The following is a 25,488-nucleotide window of genomic DNA, read 5'->3' on the forward strand; positions in this document are numbered from 1 at the left end:
TTGCAGGCAGCGCATCTGTCTCACAGGAAATAAAGGTCAAAGGTCGCTATATTATGTAATACAGCCGTAGAAATAAATTTCTTCCTGTTTACGGTGTCGAGCGATCAGGCTTGGAAAGGGTCTGTGACAGCTCTGCAAAATCTGACTCTTTCGATTTTCGGGTGACTTTAAACACCCTGAATCATTAGTAATTAGCAGTCTTGTCAGTATTAAGTTGGTATAGCTATAGGTAAGGGTTATTCGGAATGCTTCTATAGAGACATAACCTAGGCTTGATATATTTGCAATGTTTAACTGCAACAGTTAAGCTACGGACAAACACACCCAGGCTTATAGGCTAGGCCTAGTGTAACTTAGACTCAGTTAGACCTCAGTCAGGCCTAATTCCGTTAGCCCAGGTGTTTAAGACAGCCAGGAACGAACACTTCAGCGCTAGTTATATAATGCTATAAAAAAAATGTTGCATAGCCTTTTGATTTTTGTATCAAGTAGGCCTGAGTCGGGTATCCGGGTACCCTACCGAACATTCTGGTAGTGGTAGTGGTACCCGAATCGAAGACGCACAATGTGCAGGGACCCATTTTCTGAGGGGGGGGGGGGGGAGAAATCGCATAACTGCTACGAGAGTGCTTTCATGATTTCAATAATTCCGTAGGTCTGCATGCTTGATTAATCAAGACACGCGAATACGGAAGATTTATTTCATGAAATAACTGTCTTAACTCTTATACTAAGTGTAGATAGTTGCTTTAATTACTTAATGCTTCAAGTATTAGCCATTCTTAATAATTCTTTTTCGTGTGGATAAAATCACTCACCCCGAAAATAAAAATATAATACCGGTGAAAACTACTCAAATTGAAACCTTCAATCCTTCGCAACAGCAACAGTGTACGTAAAATACTACATTCCCTCTTCAAAACATAGCACATACCTTCCAAAAAATTGCCGATTTGCAGCTAATTGACAAAGCTACCCAAGTTTTTTATGCAAACCAATGGTTAGGCAAGATCTTCCAATTAACTTAGTCTGGTGTTAGGCTACCATGTGGTCAAAGATAGCAGCAAAAATGAAAGTATTCGGTGAATATTTTAGTGCCAGCTATAACTGCGACACAATTTAAACAGATGGCTACATTTCCATGTTGATTCTGTGTGATTTTAGGCTACCATAGTGGTCGGAGGATTTTACACAAACAGCTAGCTCTGGTAGTATAGTTGTAGCTACTGTATACGTTCGTGCATGCGTAAATATTGAAATTCTCAAAATGATTATAGACAGGATAACAAAACAAAAATAATCGCAAGTGGCTTTTTACTTAACATTTATTCCAAATGCGTTCGTTTAGCGATGAATCTCTACACTGTCACAGCCGTAATGTCTGTTTAATTCAAGTTGAGAGCTGAAATTTATTACAGGAAGTGCCGTCTTGGCAACTTTTGACATGTAGGATTTGAAATCAAATTGCAGGAAATGCACCATCCCATGGCTAATGCAAACCCTGGATCGTAGTGAAAGAAACAGTCGGAATTCTTTTTTTTGCAAGGTTTTTCTCTTTTTCATGTGCATTTGCATTATAATTTATAATACATCAAAACATGACATTCAGTTGTTCTTAACAACAGGAGCATGGATTGGAAAGGTTTATTTCGGAGGTGTAATTTAAGGTTGCATAGTGATCTGCCATTTATGTACATTGTGTTTGGCTATTTCCACAATTTTTTTTAAATATTCGGTCCGGAGTTTCGGGTAACCGTTACCCGACTCAGGCCTAGTATTGTGACATGACCAGTCAGCCCCTAGGCTAAATCTGACAATGCTAGGACTAGGCTGTCTGACATTGAGGATGGGGGGATGGGGGACGGATTGGGTGGATCTAGAGGAGCAGTATCAATTTTAACACCAATGAAAATGGCTGTGGTTGTTTGCCCCAAATCTAAACGTTGTGTCATGCTTTTCACTCCTCTCCATTTCCCTCTGTCATTTAGTTTATCAGAAGGTACCAAACATCAGCTCAGTATGCAGAGAAAGCTAAAAGATCCTCCAAAAGTGACTGGGCTTTCACCCAAAGAAGGAATACCTGGAACCAAAGTCACAATTCGAGGAGAAAATCTTGGGACTAGTTCAAAAGATCTTATTGGTGAGATTTTTACATTTGCAAAATCTCAAGTACCTGACCGACAACTCAAACCACAGAATTCAGACATTTGTCCAGATCTTACTTCATAGCACTTACACAGCACTTAATATCCTGTTTCTATTAGAACGAGGTTTGAAATATTTCGTATTGTCAATACAAATGTTTAAAAGCATGACTTGAAAGTAGCATTAGCAAAAGCATTAGCAGAGAAACAGAGGACAGTATTTCCAAACCTCTTTATTGTTGTTGTAATCTTTAAGATTGTTTGAAATGTTTATCAAATATGCTTTGTTTCCATCTTGTTTCCAAACTGGACTCACTCCTTATGCTTATATACTTCAAATTTCTGTCTCTGTTCTAGGTCTCACTATTTGTGGTGTTAACTGCTTATTGTTGGCTGAATGGATATCACCTAAGAAGATATTTTGCACGACGACAAATTGCAAAGCGGATGGACCAGTGATTGTGACCACAAAGTCTGGAGGGGAAGGAACATGCACAGTGTCCTTTCGTGGGCTTCAAATTCTTCCAAGTAAGGAAAACTTTAGCAGATTTTTCCCTTTCAAAGTATACCCAGTGGTTATTAATGTGACAGCTATGGAATACAAGTCAATACTGTTTAAAGGTATTGAAGACTCGCCCCAAACCGCATGCCGCACTCTGAAAAAGTTAACTTTGCAAGCAACTTAACCGTTGCTTGCAAGTGAAGTTTTCTGCTTGTCGCTACAAAATGCAGACAGTAATGAAACGTGATACCTTGTTATCTTTATCTAGACCTGAGATGTCCATCGCTGTATTGCTTGTACACTGTGCTGTGGGTATTGACCGCAGCTGTATGTACTGACTGTACACTAGTGTCTAATTACCAATGGTAGCAAGCTGTGTGTGTATTTTCTGGGATCGATGTTGGTGTCTAACACTTCTGTTACACCTCATTCGAAACTAGGTTAGATTACCGGCATTAGACGTTTCTTTTTGCGCGAGTCTTCACACCCTTTAAATAGAAACTGCCACTGATGATCTTGCTACTAAGTCAAAATCTGATTCCTTGAAAGTTGAGTTATTAATGCATGGTAAATATCTGTGTTATATCAAGGAATGGATCAAAATCACATTGGGTAGGATGTGATGTCATCATGGCAAATATTCTTCCATAGCTTTCCTTTTCTTTCTTATTTTTCGAATACTCTTTTTAAACGTGCTACATTTGAAATGTTCGCTGTGCTGCTTAAGTACTCTGATTTCATTATGTTTATACCAAAATGCAATGAAATTCTCTTTGGATGAATAATTTGTGTCAATCAAGTATGAAACAAAACAAGCAGAATGTTCATTTCAATTGCTATGGTGATGTTGTTAGCTCTGTTGTGCATTTATAAAATTTCGTTAGTGCTTAAAAATCTTTTGAACATTTATCTACTCATAAACCTTATATTATTATTATTATCATTATCATTGTCATTATCATTATCATGATTATGATTATGATTATTATTATTGTTATTGTTATTATTATTATGAATATTATTATGATTATTATTATTATTATGATTATGATGATTATGATTATTATCATCTTGATGCAGATGCAGAAATGTAAGTATAAGTAAGTATATTTCGTCTGCAATAAATTTGCCCCTGTAAATATTAAATTTCACACAGATTGAAAAAAAAACTGCCAGGAGGTGACCATTCTTTGACTTCTAGCTAATTTTGGGGTCATACTGGTGACCTTTACCAATTGCCAACTGGGCTACTATCCCAATGTCCTCCTTGAGTGTCATGAGGTCCCTTCAGTCTACCATGTAGAATCTTCACTCATATGTGTTTAACAGTGTATATTATAGTATGTTAGATTAGGTTAGGTTAGGTTACAATCATTTCAAAGTTGACTGCATTCGTATACTATGATCCTCTCCTTATTTACTCTTTATTTTTATCTTATTTTATGAAGATGCCGTGAAGGAGTGTGCAATATGGATGGATGAGTCCTCTCTGTTTGGTCATCGCCTCAACAATAGAACCGGCCCTTCTTCTCCCATGGCGTCACAGAGAGAAGATGCACTCGGGTTGAAAGTGGAGACGGCTGTGTAAGTCAGCTATTATTTTCAAAACAATGTTTTCAATATTAATATTTCATAAGTGAATGGCATTTCTACAATGTATGCCTATCTTGTGGAGAATATGTTTCTTCTGGGAGTTCATGTCAAGTCAGTGGAATTTCAGTATTCAGTTTTATTCAATTGTATTTTCAATCAACCAATCAATCAGTCATGACGATCAAGCATTACAAAGAGATTTGGAGGTTCAAACATAATAGTGAGCCCAACAATACTGACAATAAATAATATGTGAAATAGAAGTAATGTAAATTAGTTTAGAAGTTTGTGTTTTCATTCAAACTTTGTAGTTAAATAACCTGTTGCATATAAAGACTATAGATTTCTACAAAATGTTATCCATTGAGCTTGCTCAGGTCTTAACAAGTTTTTTTTTGCACACACACCCCTAAATGGGTTTCAATTACTTTTGCAGTCTAGCACAAGTGTGACACTAGACATGCCCCTTATCCATTGTTATCCTTGACGAACAAATCTGTTTATCAAACTAAAATAACAGTGCCATAAATATCTGGAATTCTCTCCCTGTCAGTATAGAATAAATACATAGGGTCTACCTCTCTTTTTAAGAAAAGGGTCATATTAAACACAAAACCCTAAATTTTCAGACATTTTGGCTGCAGAAAGATGTTAAGTATATATATATGCAGTTTATTAATATTTAAGCTATGTATGCTTTATAGTTATGTCTGTTAGTCTTTAAATTTAGTTTTGTTACTGTTTGTTACGTGTGTGTTTTTAGAGGTAAACACAATTCTTTTCTTTTTTTTCTCATCTTCTTCTTTTCTTTGAATATTTTTCTTGTTTCCATTTTTTCCTTTTCTTTATGGGAAGGTTTCTACTGTGTTCAAGCCCAAACGATTCCTAGAACACTTCCTTTTACAACTATGTTGTACTACTTTCCATGAATTAAGTATATGTTTGTATGTAATGTTGTGGGGGAAAAAGTGATATGGGATGGGATGGGACGAGATGGGACGGGACCGGATGAAGAAGGAGAGGCAAGCCCAACTAACATCATTGATTTATGAGATAGAGATCTTCCAACATGTTTGCACATATTTAGGCAGGATAGTGTGTTTCTGGATTTTTTTCGCAACGCTATTAATGAACGCTCATTCATTATTTGGTTCAAGTGTGTTATATCCGTTTGTCTCTTTACCTTAATTCTAGCCCTCTATCAGATGACGAGTTGAAGAGCCTTTTTCCAGAAGGTATGTATTTTTTGGATGTTTCATTTGCTATGTGACTTGTTCCTAAAGCTGATTTTTGCAACATCAAACATTGGAAGTGTATTCTGTAGAATGGAAAGGGGGTGGGAGGAGGGGTGAGGGAGGGTCTTGTCAGATTGGAACTTTGGCCAAATCACTAAGGTAGTAACAGATCCATTGACTTTACTCTGTACAGTTTTGCTGAAAATATTTTGTTATGCACTAGCTACAACATTTATGTATGTAGAGATGTATACATAAGGACTTGATGTTGCATCGTCAGAAAATTGGCCACTCCACCTTAGGTATTAGTTGGCCGGTAGGAACAGATAACTTGGGAGGTTAGGAGCAGATGACCAGGGAGGTTGTTATCCACAGTTATCCACTACTGTTCACTTTGAGGGTCTCCTCTGTTCTCATGTTACCTGCAGGGAATAATTTAATGCTCAAATTTTTTGTCTAGCAGTTTTGAATGTTCTGAAGTTGGTCACATCTAATATGCTATGGTCCCTGTGTTCATATGATGCTATACATCCTTGCAGTTGTTAACATGTTGCCCCATATTGCAAAGCATTTTTGTTTGCGATACCGGATAAATGATGCCCTGTACCTGGAATGGAAAAAACAGTTATGAAAATTGATTTGGCAGTTGGTTGTTCAATAAATGAGTTGCTTACTAGGTAATTAAAATAAGTCATATGTTTTGTCAATGAAGTGTGATCAACCAGCCTTGTGAACGACAGCATTAAATGTACATGTTTCCTGCACGGTGAAATAAACCGTTTGAAGTTTCATGTGGAATGAATAAGACAGACTAATCTTTTCCCTCTGTTTCTTGGATCTTGTCACAGGAAGTAGCAATCTAGCTTTGAAGAACTTTGACCCCGGACGGTATTTGATTGAAAGTCACAGCAGCACAAGGTAAGGTTTAATAAAGTTTTATGTCGTCTTGTCCGTACTGCTTGTTTGACTTTTGGAGAAGCCTTGAAGGTGATGCTAATGAAAGCCTATAGAAGTACTTACAATTTAATGAATATATTGCTTCTGTCACAAATCGAAGATATTCTATATATCATGATATAGAAAAAGGAAGTTACGTACTGGTGTAACTAGGTTCAATGATTCTAATCTTTTAAGGTAAAGTTCACAGGTTGAATGCATAAATATGTCTTACGACTCAAGTGAATTTAATTTTGTAACATAATAGTATCTTGCAAACGATTCAGAATTTGTAAATTTGATGCAAATCATCAATATTTCAGAATACATCGCGCCCATATTTTCCCAACATGTGTGATAGAGACTGTTTTGAGTATCACAAAGTATTTTTTCCAGATTTGTTTAATGTTACTTTTTTGTTTTGTTTTGCTTTTTAAGGACTTTTTTGGACAATTAAAGGAAGAAACCATTCATAAGAAAGCATGCATGCATTGAAGTAGTAGCAAGTGTTAATGTTTAATTTATTAACTTTCTTCTGGAGAGATGGTGTCATCCGAGGAAGTTTCCATCTCCACAAAAGAATGAGGAATGGTCAGATTTTTCTTTGCATTACCTGAGAAAGAAAAGTTAATGTATCCTTGAAGGGTTTCATATTAAAATTGTATTTATGTTTCAGTTTTGAAATTTCTAATTTTTTTTATTTTTTATGATTTTTAATACCTTTTCAGTTTCTCTGAACTGAAGAAAGGGTTGAGTAATCTGAGGGAGCAGTCATCAAGCATCAAGACAGAAGGACCTCAAACATTTATCAAAGCAAACCTTAGCACCTTCATGAACTGCCAGGACATTCTAGCTAGTAAGCAGACCATGCTATTTTAGCATAAATTAGTGTATTGAGTTTGGTCAGTCGAGTTTTAGACATTACAGGATTCTGATACATGAAATATGGTAGCTCGGAGAGTTTGTTTCAAGCATTTATCACGAATTATTAATTATTAGCTAATGATCAGGTATTAAATATTTCAAAGTGTAGCTGCCCCCCCCCCACCCCCCATCCCTCTCCCCCAAGTAGTCACTATATTCGAGGGATGATGTTACTACTACTCTATTGGGCAAAACTTCACAGATTGGTTCGAATTGCTCCCCTTTCTTATTAGTGACTAGAGTATGATTGGTTACATAGAATTTCCCCTCCCCCCCAATCCACTGCCTGCAATAATCTTTTGTTGTAATATGATCTAGAATGCTATGTTCAATGCCAAAACCCTGAAGTAATCCTTCTCTTCCAAAATAAATGCATGAAGTTGGTGCTTATATACTTTGATGACTAAATCAGCCCTCATCCCAAATCTTATATGCAAACTAGGTATGTACGTCAGTCGTCAGTTGTGAAAGTATTTTGTGTTGTTCGGCATCTTTGGCCAAATGGGTACTTCAGGCAAAAGTACATTGGCTGTCCTGTAGATCAAAACCATCTGTAAGGACAAACTTTTGGTTCAAAGTGCTTTTCATTTTACATCTTATTGACCTGTTTGGACCATTCAACAGGTATCCATAAAGGTTTGGAAAAGCATGAAAACATTGTCCATAAGGATGACGAGATGGCAGAAACGGTTCCAGCGGAGGACGTCCAAACAAACCCCTTCGCCGATGACATGGAGGATGGGGGCAACGAGGAGGAAGAAATTGCAGAAGAAGATCAAGAACAGTCAGAGGAAGAGAAGCTCCCAACTCTCCAACATCTCGAAGAGACTCTTCTCAGTAAGTTTGATGAGAACAGGCAGATACAACCGGTAACCCCTTGAAATGAGGGTGTGGGCGCAAGATGGGGTCGGACCAGTGTGATGTAGAAATATTCATCAAAAAGAAAATTGGTAGCAAGAAGACGATGTCAAATGAAAGTAAACAAAAATGACTGGTTAAGTTGATGAATTTGGTGAATTAGGAAAGTAAAGGCCTGCCCTCTTTGTGTTTGGACTTGATCTTTGTGTGTCCTGCAAATCTAGCACTCTACTGGTAAAGTAATTGAATATTCGCTGTGCAAAAGGCCAAGAAAATTTTAGGCTGCTTTCTTGAATTTGGTTTGGCAATTCTCGCAAACCAACCGAGTATTACTCAAGATATGAGTTACATTTGATCACACTAAAGTGCTTACCTACAGTTTTCAACCAAATCAAGGTTCAAGAGAAGTTAATGAAAGAACTTGATTCCGTCCTGAACATTTTGACGTCCAGACACTTGTGAGTCATAGTTTTACCACAAAAAAACTTGATAAAATAATTCAAAAGTACATTTCTGTTGGTTCTGACCTCCAAATAATTTCCAGACATAATGGCGTGTTTACAGTAGGGAATACAGTTGTCTCTCACAAAGAGAACATACTTTGACGGTGGCAGCAGTATGCTTGTCGGAGATAAAAACATGAAGCGAGTGTTACTGGTGACCTTTGAATTCAGCAAGTTCTTGCTATTTATCAACCATCTCTTTATGCCATCTACTGAAACGAATACTATACCATACGAAGGAAACTATTCCAACCAAACGTAGGTCTTAATATTGGTTACATCAACCACACAATGGTAAGAGACAATTTCATATTTTATATTGCATGGTTATTTTGCACTTAATTTTTCAGAGAGTAACGAAAATGCCAAAACCATATTCGAGACTGTCTTGCATCGCAAGGACAGAGCCGACTCCACAAGAAATGCCCTCAATGTATTAAACAGATTCAAGTTTCTGTTTCACTTGCCTATAACTATGGAGAGAAATATTAAAAGGGTAAGTACCACTTTTTGACAATGTTTGTTGTTGAGGTTGTCAAGCTCATTGTTTTGGAAATTTTATTCTGAGGACTTGGTTGTGGTATTAGACTAACTCCCCTCTTCTACTTCTCCTCTCCTCTCCTCTCCCCCACCCCCCCCACCAACCTCCTTTCATCCAAGTCACTTGAATAAACACTAGTTAAACACAAATTTGAGAAAGACTCTTACCCTTCAAACTTTAACTTAATATTTAGCCTTTGTCCTACCACACTAGTCAAAGCAGAAGAACCAAGCCTAACCCACTTTGGTTATCTATACGAATTGTGGCTAAAGGTGGTGTTTGTTCATATGTGCAATGCCTGTTTTCACTCTGTTATTTTGTTTTGATGAGGGTAAAGTACCATTTTCGTTTATTTCTATTTATAAAGGGAGATTATGAAGTTGTCATCAATGACTTTGAGCGTGCTACGCAGCTGTTTTCTGCAAGTCAGGTGCCAGCTTTCATCAAAGGTATGTTCTTACTGCGAATACAGATTGAGTAATCTTTGATTTTGGAGAAGGCCATGGTTACCTTTCCTTTTTCATTGGACAAACAGTCCATCCTCTATCAACTTCTGTAATAGCTGGACTCAGGACTTGGAACATGGATATATACATATCCAGTTTCTTGACTGGGATTGTTAACTATACCTGTAGTGGAAGAGGCCATCAAACAAAACAGAAGCAATAAGGTAATAAATATAAGGTGGCCATCCATGTTTCAATCAAACTTTAGTGTGATGATGTTAATTAAATGTAGCTTTTTAACCGCTACTCTTTTCGGTGACACAATTTCCATTTTCATTTTTTTTCTTCTCTTTTTCTTCAAATAGTTTACAAAGATGTCGAGGACAGAGTAGTGAAGTTTCGCGACCAACTCACCCAAAAATTGATGCAACTGCCCAAGTCATTGGATGATCAAAAGAGACTTATCAGGTAGATGAAATAATTTTTTATTACAATTTCATCGGAGAAGCCTAGAATATTAAAACTCTCAGAATCTCTCTTTTATATTGATTTTGGACAAGAAGGAACACTTGATAGTGATTGTTATTACTTATTGTACTAGTTACTTGTAACAAAATGAGAACAGAGATTTAAAATCATGAGTAAGTCTGTTGCTGTTATCTCCCCTCCCCCACTTAACCTACAACTTCCCCTTCCCTGTCCCCCATTCTCATCATAACAGAGGAACCTTGACAATTGGCCTAGTTATTTGAAATGAAAATAAAGGGTTGCTTCAAGTCATAAAAGTCATGGCAAATGTTCAAAAACATGGAACCATCAAACCATTAACATTTTGACCCGTCCCACTCCCTCCCCCCCCCCCCCCCTCAGCTTTGAATTTGTGTGCCGCTGGTAGTGACTGTCTTTGCATCTTGAGCGAATGTGGTGAGTAGTCAAATGGTCATGACAGGCGATCAAAAATTTAAAAATGAAAGTAATGTCGTTGCTGCTGCTCCCACAGATACCTGATAGAGCTAGACGCCGTCGGAGATCCGGCCTGGGACTGCATCATCAATCAGCAACAATGGATCATCAACTTACTGAACTCGTGCAAGGCAGAACATATCGTGTTAGGTAAGAACCAATCAGATCAGTCGAAAATAAAGATGAGAATTTTGAGAGAAAAGTACCCAGTTCACCTGATTTAACGTTTAGTTGTATCGTGGGCGGATTGGTACATAGAATCTTACTAGTTACATTTAGTATTGGGAAACTTGCTTTCGTTGCAATTCAAAAAGACAATAATGTAATGTTCTATTGTGATAGGAATTATGTTAATGAAGTTACGAGACCTTTATCCAGTAATCTCTATCGGGTAATATCAGGTACATTTATCACCACGTCTTCACATAACAACATCAGAGTAGTATAATTTGAAATCTTTTAGCATAGCCAGTTGATCTCTCAGATCTTCTCTAGCACATAGGTCGTTACTTAACAGTTGGCAACAATTTTTTCTAGCCTTAAACTATGATATTTTGATATGATTACGTCAGTAACAGCTGATACTGAATGTTGTTTGCCTATCAAAACTGTCCAGAAAGGCTCAATATGGTCCCCCGCCCCCCCCCCAACACAACCTTCTCTCTTCGCAGATTCACTGCTTTGTAAAGGTAAATCCTTTATGGCAAAACTGCAATTTTTCCTTTACCTGTTTGCACAATTTGGTGTAGGTCAGAGTTCATTTAAGGTCATGAGAGGTCAAAACGTGAAATCTTTGTAAATACGCTATCTCCAGATTGAAAACTTTATTGGCTCTCATATTTTGCATGTAGCTTGCCTATAATAAGTACAATAACCCTATTATTTGGGTGGAGGTCAAAAGTCATTTGGGGTCATCAGAGGGCAAAATGTGAAAATCTCAAAAATGCTGTATCTCCAGAACCTGAACAACAATGGAGCTCATATATACATGGTAAATATAGTACATAATTTACCAGAATAAGCATATCACTGGAAAATTTGTTCTGCATATACTATCAAGGCAAGTAACCACTGGGAGGGTCTTCACTCTGGTTGTTACTTTCATGTTTCAAATTTGCAAGAAGCGGCTTTAGTTCCGTTAAGAAAGTTACTGATGTTGAGGTATAAATGTTGTTGATTATATATCTCACTTTGATGTAATAACATTAAATAACAGTATCATTACACACTTTTCTGTTGCCCATTCATGCAGTGAAAGTAGTTATTATATGCAGTGGCGTCACCAAAGTAAGGGAGAGGAAGGATGGGGTAGAGTCCCCCCCCACCCAAATGGTTGGTGCCACACCGAATGAAATTGATCATGTCCAAAAAAACAAAGGTTGACTTCTACTGACTATAATTTGCTTGTCTATCTCCAAACGTTCTGGAAACGAGGAAAACCACAAAGTTTCAGGAGGGGCTCTATGAATGACCCCTGGACCCTACACCAACATGGCTTCCACTCCATGCTCCCCCTCCACCCCTCCACGTATACATGTCTGGCGATGCCACTGGTCATATGCAACCTCTACATCATTGATGCAGTTCTTGAGTTTTGACATTTTTGATGACAGTTTTTCAAAGCACTTTTGTTGTTTCTTTGCACTTGTGTATCTTGTAAAATAATCTGTTCATATTTTCTACATTATCGTTGTTTCGGAAGGGATGTTCTGTTGGCAGGATAGTGTGACACTCATGTGGAAGACTGTAAATCCCTCTACTTGAAAGACTCCCATCTCTATCACTTGCTTCTAGAACCGAGAACAACCAGTTCAAACATATGGTATCTCAGTTCAGGGCCAAATTTTTAACATCAAAACAAATCAGAAATAGGTCTGATCTTTACCCAGGCAAACATTTGACTTAATTATGCTTTCCAGAACATTTCAATAACCTTGTCTAGAATCAGCATTACGATATTGAAATGGGAAGCAGAAGGGAATAATTAATTCTTCCATATTGAGTGACACATTTTCTGCCTCTGGACAACTGCTTCAAAAGCAGCTGGTTGCCATGTCAGGACTTTACTTTCCTGTCACACAATTACGGTAGCACGAATGAATCAAATAGATTAACATTGGGATAATGTCACTTTTTATTACAAATGTCAAGGGCTTGGTCTATGGGTTGACCTACAACATATTTCAGGCAGATTCCACAATGGTATATATCACTTTTTATTATATAACAAGCGGGGCATTGTTATCATCATATTAAAATGTTAAAACTTAATGACCAAATACATTTTTGGGGGGGGGAGGGAGAATAATTCTTTACATATTCCATGGAGTATTTAATATTGTGAAAGTTTTGTATACAGTAGCAGCTTTGACTGCTGTGAGATTTCTCTCTCTCAAAAAAAATACTAATGTTTCCTGTGTACAAAAACTGCTATACATGTTTGAACTTGTATATAGCAATTAGCCCATCTTACATATCATCTTAAATACCAAATTAAATCATTCGCTGATATCGTTCTGCAGAACGAAGCTCTAGTTTTATGCTTGAGTCGATCTCGTGTTAGTCGGAAGGGTTGATTACGTGATGGTAGATACAATAACGCAACCAGCTGTTTTTATAAATGTGTATTCTTCTTTGTTTTCTTATCCACTTATCTCTGCAACCTTTTTTTCAATTTTTTGCTCAGCCATCACTTTTACAGGCCATATGTCGTAGACTCATTAGCATCACGTATCATTACAGATAAGAGTAACATAGAACAGGATCAGCATATGCTGAAGGTCAAAGGTCACCACAGACGACAGTACTCTGGTTTGTATCCGCATTCTTCATCTCACGTAGCTAACCACATCGCTGCAGCTATGAAATGTATATATACTGTATATGTCGACTGCACATTGCATGGGGTATGATAAATCTTATAGCTGCCTAAGTAGTTTTAAGCCATTTGACACCCACCTCCCCCACTCCCCCCCCCCCAAGAAAAAAGAGAAGCATCACGGCTTAAAGTGGAGCTGAATTGTTTCTGTTCCAGAACATGCAACACTGAGATTGTAAAGAGAATCTCTCGGTATTGTTGTGTGTTGCATGGGTTACACGTTCAAATTGATAAACCTCATTTGCCAAGATAAATAATTGCTTAAAGCTGATCTGTAGATTTGAAGGTCATGAATATGCAAATCTGAGAATGTTAAGGGGAAGCTGCCAGCTCTTCCTTCATGTGCTGAGAAATTGATTTTTTTTTTTTTTTTTTTTCATTTGAAAAGTATGTTTTTGCAAATGATGTCATAAAGGGGCTACATCAATACCTGTTCTTGCTTTCTGTTAAAAAAGATGGAGTGCTACTACAAATTGAGAATATTATGCAGTTTTAAAAAAAAAAAAAAAAAAATTTTTGTGACCCAAGAAATATGTCATGCTCTGAGTACATCTGACATGAACCTCGTAGCCTCATTTTAGTTCATTATAACCCTTACGAGTTAATACACGGTGAGAAACGCTTTTCTGTTTTTTCGTTATCATTCATGTCAGGACTTTGCATACATTTAATTCATTCTTTCCGTTGCTTCCCAAATTTTACCCGTTGTTTTTTCCCGGAGACACACAAGCATTTTCTTTTCTTTTTCCTTGTTTATAAAGTTTAATTGCGATATCTTTGCTATACATTTTTTAAATCTAATAAGCTTTCAGGCGAGGTAAACCCAAAAAATTATATTATTTTCAGACTGACCTTGATAAAAGAATGAATCTATAGTCTTAATCTCATGCAGATAAATAATTCAATTTTCCTTTGGTTTGCTTCTTTGACTATATCATTTCTGTATTCTGCCAGCAAAATATGCACAGCTCTTAAAGAAGTCCAAAATTACTCCTTGAACGTAGCAACCCTCATGATGTTTTCTCTTCTAGAAGATTTCAAGAATTTCGATCAATTTTCCTTTGAACGGTCAATCACAACAAAAAAATTTCTTTTTTTCAGAAATATTGTCTCGGTTATTCCCTGGGTAGAGAAAACGAGAGTTAATATTTGGCAGCTAGCACAATCCATCCTTGCATTTCTTGATTTTTATTTATTCATTTATTTTTGTTCAAAATTCTGTATCCTTTTGTTTATGATTTTGTTCTTTTTGTTATCATGAGGCTGCTTCACCAAGCACTAACAAGTATTTTGTTTTTTCCACGAACATGCCTGCACCATCAGGATCAGGGATCCAGATTAAAGTCTCGACGACTGATACGCCCAGCGGTAAGGCTAACATTATAGGGTGATAGCTGGTAAATATGCTAGAATGGTCACCTCATTACCATGAAGTCTGTATGGACACCCTGGTGTAAATATGGTAAATGCTGAAGTAAGATGTGTCATAGCTTTTTGAGTTGTCCCCTCAATTGCAAATAGGAATTTAGGAATGTACTTGGTAACACTTGCAGTATTAGGTATCCTGAAAACAGTCTCAACAAATTGCACCAATCTTAAGTTTAACACTAGGTGCAATGATTATGTGCTGAAATGGTCACTGAACTTCTGTGTGATTGTCTTTTCTCAAGGTCCTAGTAGTAATAAATAGTAAGTAAAGGTATGTCTTCCTGCTGTTAAATTAAGCCTATGCATGCTGACTAACATGTGTTTTTTTGGGGGGTGAATGTATTAGATATTTAGATCTATAACAAAATGATCCCCAAGTCTCAAACATGAATCAGCTTCTGTGAATATGTTAAAATATTCGGAAAAGAATTGTGTTGACAATTATTACTCAACGAAAACGTACTCAACTAAACTTGACTGTCATGTTGTAAAGCGGATTCTAGATTCGAAAACTGTAAACCACACGATGAAATTCCTGCCTTTTTTACTTATAATCATTGTTGAGATTTGAGTGTCCCAAATTTTATTCATTTCAAACCCTGTGACCTTTGTTTACATGAAAAGGTTTTTTTTACAGAGCAAAGTCACTGGGATCAAGGTGGGAACTTACTCAACATTTTATTTTAATATCGATCTTGGATAAATTCAGTATGCCCCGTTAAAAGGTGACGTTCTGTTCAACTAAATGAGATACACATAGTTTGCTCTGATCTTTAGGTTCAATAATGACAGTAAAATTTTCAAACAAAATGATGTAATTTAGGTCATGATATAACTGAAAACCAAACTTGATTGATTTACAGGTGAGGGCAAGTACAATCCTCCTCAGAACGTTGCATTTCTGGAGGAGCTAGTGGAACTCATCGAGCTGAGCTTCCCTGATCTCTGCAAACTGGGACAGTCGTATTTTAATGCATCCATCGTATCCGAGGTTTGTCCTTTTACCACACGCTGTCATCCTTTATTTTCCCTAGAAGTTACTTCATTTACCTTTTATTTCCTTTTTTTTTTGTGCCAAGACAATTTTGGCTTTAAAGCATTGTGTGGGTTAGTTCTCTTTTCATTCTTTCTGCAGAGGAGCGGACTCATTCCTTATTGTTCTATTTTTCATGCTCCGTTGTAGCTTAACTGATCTCAACCCCACTTGACCCCTGCCATACTCTCCTCCTTTTCCTGAATCTTTACATATTCTGAGATTTCTATTTATTTCAACTTTCAACAGGCCGGTGGAAAAGGAATGAAGATTGACAAATCGAAAGAGAAAGTATTCAGAGTAAGTTGACCGTTTTCTTTTCTACAAAGAAAAGAAAAAGAATCTGTTTACTGGACGGAGAGGGTGATAAGAGCACTGCGACATAAACCCAAAGTATTATTCCAAAGATAAGATTGGCACGGACAGCTATGGGTTATGATCTTATAATATCATAATCAGCCGATTATAAAAAATTAACAATGTTGTTTGAAGAAACAACAATTATGCATCAATAAAGGGATGTATGATAATAACCCACAGATACAGCTAAGGCAAAATGATCTGCATACTTTGTGATTTATATGCATGTATCATTGACTTAAGCCTTGCATCTCAAACTATGCATCATGACCCCCCTCCCCCCCCCCCCAAAAAAAAAGGTCACCCAAGCTGTCTGGAAGAGTCAATGACCAAAATGTTTCAGATGGAATCTGACCATAACCTCCTCCCTGTTATTTTTATATATATGTATGCTTGTGAGTGTTGTTGTTTACTCTCAGCTTAAGTGCAGCTTAAAATACCAACCATTAGGAAGTATATATTGGGTGAATTTTGGACCTTAAAAATTTTGGGGCCACAACTAGCCTGAGGCAATCACAACATGGTCATTTGGGAAGATGTTTGGGGGAGGCAGGGGACTAGAGGGTGGAACATCTGGCATGGAAGAGAAGCAAGTGTGTATCATCTGCTCCTCTTCAGTTATAAATAAATGAAGAGTATTTGAGAGAGCGCTGCAGTATTCAGCTGAATCATATCTCTCTTCTTGTCTTTCCAAAAGTATCCTTTAATATCTGAAACTCTCATTGTTTACTTACGTACTTATTATAAACTATTCCATTTCACAGATCATGGTGACTGATACAATTCAACATTTTGCAAATTTGGTCAGAGCAGCATTCCTACCAGATACTCTGACAGATTTGTCCAATGAAGAAGATAGGCAGAAATTAGGCTTTTGGAAGGACACAAACCGAGAAGGGTCTGGGGCGTGGCTGCCTCAGTGTGTCCGCAATGTCAGGTTAGTTTTAGTCTTTTGAATTATAATTCCCGTTTGCTTTGATGTGTAGATAGATTTATAGCACAAATCAGGATTGTACTCAGGCTAAGGTGTGCACAGGAATACATCCTTTTGGCAGTATCAAGCACAAACGTATCCTGTGTTCCAGTGCCAGAAATTGTGCTAAGTAAGTGTACGGGGAGGGGGGGGGGATGAAATTGAGTTTAATGAAACATAAGAATATTTGACTTATTATTGTATTCAATTTTTATGATCCTTAAAAATTTCCAAAAATTGGGTTTTTCTTTTAATTTCTATCACAAAATGACCTGTAAATTACAATAAAAAACATTTCTTTTGTTGTTACGTTTATGTAACTTACAGATAATATAGACAGACTACTATGTAATTCTTTAACCATGTAATTCTGTAACTATGTAATTCTGTTCCCATTTAATTCTGTAACCATGTAATTATTTGCATATGTAACAGTATTATTCTGTAGCCATATAATTCTGTTCCCATTTAATTCTGTAACCATATAATTCTGTTATTATGTGAACATAATTCTGTAACCATGTAATTATGTAACTCTGTAACTATGTAATTCTGTTACCATTTAATTCTGTAACCATGTAATTATTTGCATATGTAACAGTATTATTCTGTAGCCATATAATTCTGTTCCCATTTAATTCTGTAACCATATAATTCTGTTATTATGTGAACATAATTCTGTAACCATGTAATTATGTAACTCTGTAACCATGTAATTCTGTTACTATGTTGCTCTGTAACCATGTAATTGTGTAACTATGTATGATAATTGGAAACCCACCCAAAGTCCTGCTCCTACTTTAGATAGATACTTTAGATTACCCAACACTCTCTGTCAAAGAGAATGCAAGCTACTCTTCTTGTTTAGAATACCTGATTATGGATAATTATGGTTTTCAAAGATGACTTTAGGCACACCATATTAATTTTGGTTGGTTGTGTAGAAACATTACTAGTACTGATAGGTTTTTTTTTTACCAGGATTGTGATATATCAAGACTAAACTTCTGGTTGAAGAATCATCCTTTAATGTAAAATGTCACATCCATTGAGCTGATCATGTCCTGTTAGTTCAAGAGATGGGGCAGATACAGAAAACAATCTTCCAGTTATATTCTAAGACTTTCTTCAACAAGACTTTAATCTAAAACAGGGCTCTTCATTTAAACTGCACACAAGAGTTCAGATTTTTAAGTTTGTTTTCTTGAAGATGTGAGAGGGTGAAGTTGATAACAAAAAATTGTCCTCCCTACTTTCTGTTCATATCAGTAACTATGTAACATCTCATACTGTTGATACAACAAACAATATTTATGTGATGTTATCTGATGTATCTCCAAATGGATTTTATAAACATATTTTGATATTTGTTTATTAATGATTTGATTCTTGTTTCTTGTGTCATTGCAGGGGTATACTTGGGTCTCTTATGACGCTAGAGGTGCCAGCCAACTGTTTAGATGTCCTACACTCCTTGTTAGCCGACCTCAGGATCCACTGCATGGACACGTTGTTCCAGGAGGCTACTGAAGGTAAACTCAAATTTAGACTTAATATCAATATTGTCCTCATAGAGTCTTGAAGGAGCAATGAAGTCTATGTTGATATGCACTGACAGCTTGCATTTTTTCTTTGTAAGTTTTTTCTTGTAAATTATGAATATAATGTGTTTGGTTTTACTGCATTTTTGTAATTTATTACTGTGCTTCATTGTCAAGTTTAGATTCAGTTTGTCATCTTGACCTGGTCAAGTAATCTTTACCGTGTACTACCATCACTTCTGTCCGATTTACAGCGTTACAAGCGGTGAAAGTGGTTCACATGTTTGTCGTAATTTGTCACATTTATTTCCATCATCAGAAGCTAACCTTTCTCTCGGTCTCACTTATTTATCTACAGAATTATTCTTTCTTTGGCCTAGCCCTGACTAGGGAACTGTAAACTGCACTTTTAAAGTGCAAAGACAAAAGTAGACAAGAATAACCAAACAATGCAAACAACTGGTCAAAATTGATCAGACCAGAATGGCCAGGGGGAAGTGGGGGGGGGGAGGAAGAAGAGGGGGTTATGGGAGGATGTTTTGTTTTTCGAAGAATAAGGCTTGATGATTATTGTCAATGATGTCATGAGTGATATCATCACCTTGTTTTGTTTTTAGTTTTAAGCTTGATTTCATCTCTTTACAGATATCCAGAACTTGTACACTCGAGAAACCTGGGTACTTCAGATGGACGAGCACGGTGGCATCTCATCATTGGTAAGATTATTCTCGGTCGTGATGAGATTATTCTTGTCATGATAACATTTCTCTGATGTCAAAATGCTTAAATAAGGGGTTAATCAACGGTCTAGCGTGCGTTACTCACAGGATTAATGCACTATCGGGGGTTAATGCTATCGCTGGATGCACTCGGGCTCCGCCCTCGTGCATCGTTTGCATTATCCCCCGATCGTGCATTAATCATGTGAGTAACGCACGCTAGACCGTTGATTAACCTCGTTCATTCATACACTACCATTTGTGTGGGGGGAAAATCATAAAACAAAACATTTTTGGTTACATATAACCAAAGATTTATTAAAGTGATGCCCCGTAATTTTACCGTGCGTTACTCACAGGATTAACCACGGTCAGCTGACCTGAATGGACCAATAGGATTTAGGAATCTTTACTACGTATGAATGAACTCTTCGATAATGTTTGTGTTTCCACTGTGAGTTTGACTTTTCATTTAGTCCTTTTGAATGAAAGGAAGAAGAAATTCATTAATAGAAAAGAAAATATGTGCAAGGTTGACTTTTCTATAAACTTCAGTTGGCATCACTTTTTTCTTTATTTTGTGATTACACATATGTAATATTTCATTTCACTTGATTTCCCTTTTTCCAAGATCAAATCGTGAAATGCTACTAAAATACTAACAATTGAAGAAAGTGAGAAAAAATTCAATTAGAGAAAGTCACATATTCGCAACTATGGATATTGCCTAGGGTCTTACCAGCTCTGAGGCAAAAGGAAACAATCCATGTTGAGGATAGACATGATGAACCTTCTGGTTGAAGACCTTGGCTAGTTTAATTATAAGAAAGCTCAGTTAGATGATTAAAAGTTGATGACCAAATTTCAGGATTTCGTCATGAAAAGAGCTTGGAAAGATATGCAATCACTCTTTATAATCCTGGTACATGAACCAGTTTTAGTGGTCATATTGACTTTATATCTTAAACCTGGTTAAACTTGTCTCAACTTTCTTGCAGCCTACGTTATTTGAGAGTTTAGTCATCGACACGCTGCAGCATTTGAAGGAAGCCGTAACTAGGACCAAACAAGGTGAACTGAATGTAAGTTTAACATTTTCAACTTTTTACTTTTAGTAATTGTTATGTCACATGTGATCTTGCCCTTGTTAATACAGATATGTTTATTGTAGATAAACTTTCATGTTTTATACTGCCATGGAGTAAACCTTTCATCTTTTTCATATGTATGTTATGTTTTGATGGATTAAATGCCATCGTGATGTGAAATGGAATGAGATGTATGCTATTTTCAGAAAGACTCTCATGCCAATATTCTTGAAAGTTTGTGAGAAATTGACAATCCTGTGTTTCTGTTTCATTCCATTGACTTCTCCCTCAGCATGACCACTGAGATATTACTAGCCCTCTTGATCAACAATTGATGAAATTGCAGGATTGACTGTTATTTTTTCACAGGCACTTTTTTTACTCGCTGCTTCCTCCATTTTTCGTTGTATATTGTACATAACAATCCTATATTTTAATTGTATGTATATGAGATATTTGCCTTGTCTAATGTAAAGTGATATTTGCTTTCTATTCTTGTCAGCTGTCAATGTTTTGCTTTGAACAATGGTATTTCTTTCCTTACAGATCTTTGCTGATTACGATATCCAGAGACTGACAGTGAACCTCGCATCTGAAATGATCAAGGTAATTTGCATTGTTTTATTAGCGGCTTACCAACATCGTAAATCAATAATATGTTCTCATTTATCATTCATTTCATGTTGTTATAGCCTATGGTTTCATTGAATGTTGAAGTTAGCTGTTAAGTTCATCACTGACTTTCTAGTTAAATGTATGATATTTGTTAGTACATTTAATGTTCTTTCCTCAGGCTTTCGCTGTTTGTTTGGAGCAGCTGGCTTTTAGAGGAGAAGCAGAAGCAGACTGCCAAAAACCAAGGTAACCATTTATCCCTCATGAATATGCATAGTACACATAATCCATGTTTTTTTTCCTTGGGATAAATTTACATGGTCTGCAATAAGTAAAACGGTCCTCCAAAACTTCACAGGTCACAGAAAAATCTACCTCAGAATCTTACGTCATGGGGGTGGGGGTGTGTGGAGAGGGTTCATGCTTTGCCCACCTGTGCTTTCCATACATAAGGACATAAATGTGTCTTGATTTTGTAGTTTTAAATAAACCAATGTAACACTGTCTGATGTTTGTCTTTTCAAACCAGATTATCGGAAGTACAAATTCCTGTCTCTCTCTTCCAACCAGAGGATAGCCTACCTTCAACTGTAAGTAAATCAAAACAATGTTTGCTGCAATTATCCTGGAAGTTTTTCTCCCGCACAGGAAGGTTCAACTAACTTAACTTTAGCTTCACTATGATGTAACAACTTCTGCACCAATGCTTATATGTAAAGTAGGCTAGGCCAAGGTTAACCTGCTATGAAAGTATTTTAGGCCCAAATGACATGTTGATGTTTATTGTTATTTGTTGGAGAATATTTTTGTCCAAAGATGAAATACTGAGCTGATAATATATTAAGGAGTCTTTTTATATAATAAAGCACATTCTTAAATCAACGGGTTGTCGAATAATTTTCTATGAGGGCCACAGAGATATCTTCATATTAAGGCAATGTGAAGGGTAGGCAGGTAGGGTGCTCAAGCCGAAGGCCTTCAGGGCTTGGAAACCAGATTAGCACAAGATTATAGAACAATATTTTTTTTGGGGGGGGGTGGGGATTTGTGAAAGCTGGATTGGAATCTGCCATCGGCCAGATTTGGCTCGTACGTCATGTATTGAGAATCCCACTAGACTCTAGACAGGTATTCTTTTGTAGTAAACTTACCTATTGTTAGATTATATAATTTATCTTGAAATACCAAAGACAAAACTGTCAGTCTTCATTGGAAGAAAAAAACACTGTGGCATCTCTTGTTTCTAAACCATGGCTATGTCTTATCTCTCTATGTCACACCAACTAACAGCCGTATGCCAACATTCTCCACGTGACTTATGAAGATTTACTGACTTGACAATCTGAGTAAAATTATAGGCATAAAGATTTGTTATTTTGAGCAGATTGAGAAATGCATTGTTGTTAAAACAGCCTTGACATGCTTTCCATTTTTGTTTTGTTACACAGGAACAATGTCTGGTGATTGTTCTCAGTAACAATAGCCATGTCTCTCAGCATGTCATTCCAAATTTAATGAAGGAGTTTAAGAAACACGGATATCCAAATGTGCAAGAAATTGAGAACGTAAGTATCGTCGCAACTTCAGGGAAGGCAACGGCATTCGCAAGACCGTCATTAGCACCCGTGATGTTAATGACAATATTGATCAGTGACGAAACCTTTATTTGATTTGTGAGATTAAACTCAAACAAGTCTAAAAAGTGACATCACAGAACCAGTATATTTCGTTTTTAGAAGGTCCGTTTGCGGAATGCTGTTACAGAAAGAGGGAAAGACTTTTGACTTAGGCTGATACTGTTGATGACTTCATGAGTAATAATGTTTAATTTGCTCTACAAATATGAACAGGAAAAACAGATCTAAGTTTTGGGTGGAGTGTGGGAGGAGGATTGGGGGTTACTTTTCTTTGACAAAGGTTTTGTTTTTGGTAATGTTCTTTTAATGTACCCTGTCTTGGTGTACTTTCTTCCTTGATATCAAATAATCATATGGAATAATGAGAGTTGGTAGTATCTTTGAAACCTGTTTTCATTGTTTAGTGGTAGAAACGTGTAGCTCATTGGAGTTATATATCAAAACTTTGAGGTATTTGCAATTTTCATGTTATCATTCATTTCAGAATGCTCTGGAAGCTTATGTCGAACTCGACGAGAAAATCTTCGAAGCATACTGTGAGCAGAAGACGGAGCCGTTGGTCGGAGCTCTGGAACCGGGAATGTACATCGGGCATTTCGAGTGGCATAATTGCCCCATTCCAACCGGTAAGTGGAACAGCCGATACCTAACGCCCAGATACTTCTGTGGGAGGAACAAAAACTTTCCATGGATAAAGTGAGAAGGGTGATAGGAACCCCCTTTCAAGAATACAATTAAGTGTTAAAATGATTGAAAATTTTCCCCTTTATAAGTGATGAAATTATCTGTGCATACAAGTGATGGTCTTTAAAAAAAAATCTTTTTTAATCTGTGGTATGAAGCATTAATATCCATTTTAAGATTCTCAGAAGCCTTTTGTGTATTAAAGACCATTGTAATGCTTCATATGTGGGTGGACAAGAAAATAATTTTGTTGGGTCCGTGCTACATGTTTCATGTGGAGGTTCCTTGTGGGGAGCATACAAGTTGTGATATTTTGTTGGAGGGAGGAGAGGTGGTCATAATGTATTACAAATAAAAGTTTATCAAACAAACTTTAACTTTTTGACAAAAGTGCAATTTTGCAAATTTTGTTCGATTCCTTTGCCTGAGGAAGCTAGAGCTTTCTATCTCTCACACTCTCTCTTCCCTTGAGGTTAAAGTTTCCTATATAAAGCAACCCTATATTTTTAATTGCCTTTGTTGTGTTTATGAATGTTTCCTATATAAAGCAACCCTATATTCTCAATTGTCTTTGTTAATGTTTTATGACAGGAGTGCGTCCCTACATCAAGACAGCCCTGATGAATGCCGTCACCATCCACGCAGAGATCAACGCCATCGCGCCCGCCTTCATGTTACGGGTCATGACCCAGGTACTGGAGAGTGTCAGCGAGGAGATGTCTCGACTCATCAGCTGTGCCATGGAAGGGTTCAGTCAGACCGGAGCTCTCCAGGCCAGACTGGACCTAGCTGCCCTGGAGGAAGCCCTGTCACCGTACCGCAATGCCGGGACCAGGTAAGTATCTTCAATATCACTTGAGAAGGATTTGAATTTTGATCATGTTGTTACTCTCCTTAATGAGAGGGGTGATAAACTCCGTAGTGTTCAAGTAGGTAAATTAAGAATTTTTCATCATTTTTGAAAATTGGTTTGAAGGTACTGGTTTACTGGCTCAGAACTGATGTGTTAGAGGTTCCAAGGCACTGCCAACTTCAGGTGCAGAAGGTCCCAATTCCTTTTGGTTGCAAAAGCTTTCTCGTTTTTTTTTTTGTTTCTTTTTCTGCGCAGGTAGTAATTAAGCCCCAGTACACCCCATGTTAGACCCTACTTACAACAATCTAAGGAAGTATTTGCCACAAAGAAATTTGAAATAAACTGTTTTTAGTTGGTTTGTGGTAAAGTCATCGTAATAGGTTCCAAAACTGTGCATAATTTATGAAATTTAAAAAAAAATGTAAGGGGGGGGGGGTTGGAGTGCTAAATGAAAAGAACTGTAATGGTAAGTGACTGTTTTAACTTTTGATACTTAATTGCATTAAGATTTCCCTATATTTGATCTGATTTAAGCTATCCATTGTTTACATCATTTTCTTTATTACTCTCTATGCAATTTTTCCTTCATTTTCAGCTCAAATTTCCAAGAAGCTCTGAACAGTATCCCTAAGCTGACCCACCAGAACGATCAAAAGTAAGCACAAAATGTTTGATCTTTTGTTTTGAGATCATCCAAAAGCAAGTAAATCTTGAGTTTTATTCAAAGAAAATCTCACCAGAAATACCTCGATATGACTGAGAACGGCAATCAGTGTCTGTAATCCTTCCTCGAACATGAGCAGAATACTCGCAAAGGTATTGTTCCATATAGTTTCCATAGGGATGATGGTACAGTGACTTGAGTCACTGAGAGTTAGTGGTAGAGACTCCACTCGACCACAGCCCTGGGTGGGGTACAGATTACCTCGAAGCAGCCTGTGTGGCATCAGTACGGGGGGGGGGGGGAGGGGTAAAACACACGACCAGGGTTTTATGTCTGGACGTAGTCAAAGAAACAACTTCCTCTTCATTTT

The 25,488-nt window shown here is 37.0% G+C and overlaps 1 protein-coding gene across 5 annotated transcripts in view; it reads left to right on the forward strand.

Moving 5' to 3' along the window:
• The first annotated feature begins 80 nt into the window (after window positions 1–80).
• LOC139959776 (exocyst complex component 2-like) overlaps window positions 81–25,488 on the forward strand; it is a 31,623-nt gene continuing 6,215 nt past the window's right edge. The window contains exons 1-27 of one of the 5 annotated variants that reach the window (XM_071957621.1): window positions 81–229; window positions 1,989–2,140; window positions 2,502–2,672; window positions 4,095–4,230; window positions 5,434–5,474; window positions 6,323–6,392; window positions 7,139–7,266; window positions 7,959–8,171; window positions 9,046–9,191; window positions 9,604–9,685; window positions 10,048–10,150; window positions 10,683–10,795; window positions 13,388–13,456; window positions 14,847–14,891; window positions 15,815–15,942; window positions 16,234–16,284; window positions 17,109–17,281; window positions 18,728–18,849; window positions 19,504–19,574; window positions 20,576–20,659; window positions 21,212–21,271; window positions 21,459–21,526; window positions 21,810–21,870; window positions 22,729–22,845; window positions 23,402–23,543; window positions 24,193–24,436; window positions 25,050–25,109. In XM_071957621.1, the coding sequence (XP_071813722.1) occupies window positions 2,020–2,140; window positions 2,502–2,672; window positions 4,095–4,230; window positions 5,434–5,474; window positions 6,323–6,392; window positions 7,139–7,266; window positions 7,959–8,171; window positions 9,046–9,191; window positions 9,604–9,685; window positions 10,048–10,150; window positions 10,683–10,795; window positions 13,388–13,456; window positions 14,847–14,891; window positions 15,815–15,942; window positions 16,234–16,284; window positions 17,109–17,281; window positions 18,728–18,849; window positions 19,504–19,574; window positions 20,576–20,659; window positions 21,212–21,271; window positions 21,459–21,526; window positions 21,810–21,870; window positions 22,729–22,845; window positions 23,402–23,543; window positions 24,193–24,436; window positions 25,050–25,109 (2,819 nt within the window). In that variant the 5' untranslated portion in view covers window positions 81–229; window positions 1,989–2,019. Of the gene's footprint in view, window positions 230–1,985; window positions 2,141–2,501; window positions 2,673–4,094; window positions 4,231–5,433; window positions 5,475–6,322; window positions 6,393–7,138; window positions 7,267–7,958; window positions 8,172–9,045; window positions 9,192–9,603; window positions 9,686–10,047; window positions 10,151–10,682; window positions 10,796–13,387; window positions 13,457–14,846; window positions 14,892–15,814; window positions 15,943–16,233; window positions 16,285–17,108; window positions 17,282–18,727; window positions 18,850–19,503; window positions 19,575–20,575; window positions 20,660–21,211; window positions 21,272–21,458; window positions 21,527–21,809; window positions 21,871–22,728; window positions 22,846–23,401; window positions 23,544–24,192; window positions 24,437–25,049; window positions 25,110–25,488 lie in introns of all 5 variants that reach the window. The other 4 variants (XM_071957628.1, XM_071957633.1, XM_071957640.1 and 1 more) reach the window with 4 other exon arrangements.

This window comes from Apostichopus japonicus, chromosome 3 (assembly GCF_037975245.1).
Source record: "Apostichopus japonicus isolate 1M-3 chromosome 3, ASM3797524v1, whole genome shotgun sequence".
Taxonomy (NCBI): Eukaryota; Metazoa; Echinodermata; class Holothuroidea; order Aspidochirotida; family Stichopodidae; genus Apostichopus; species Apostichopus japonicus.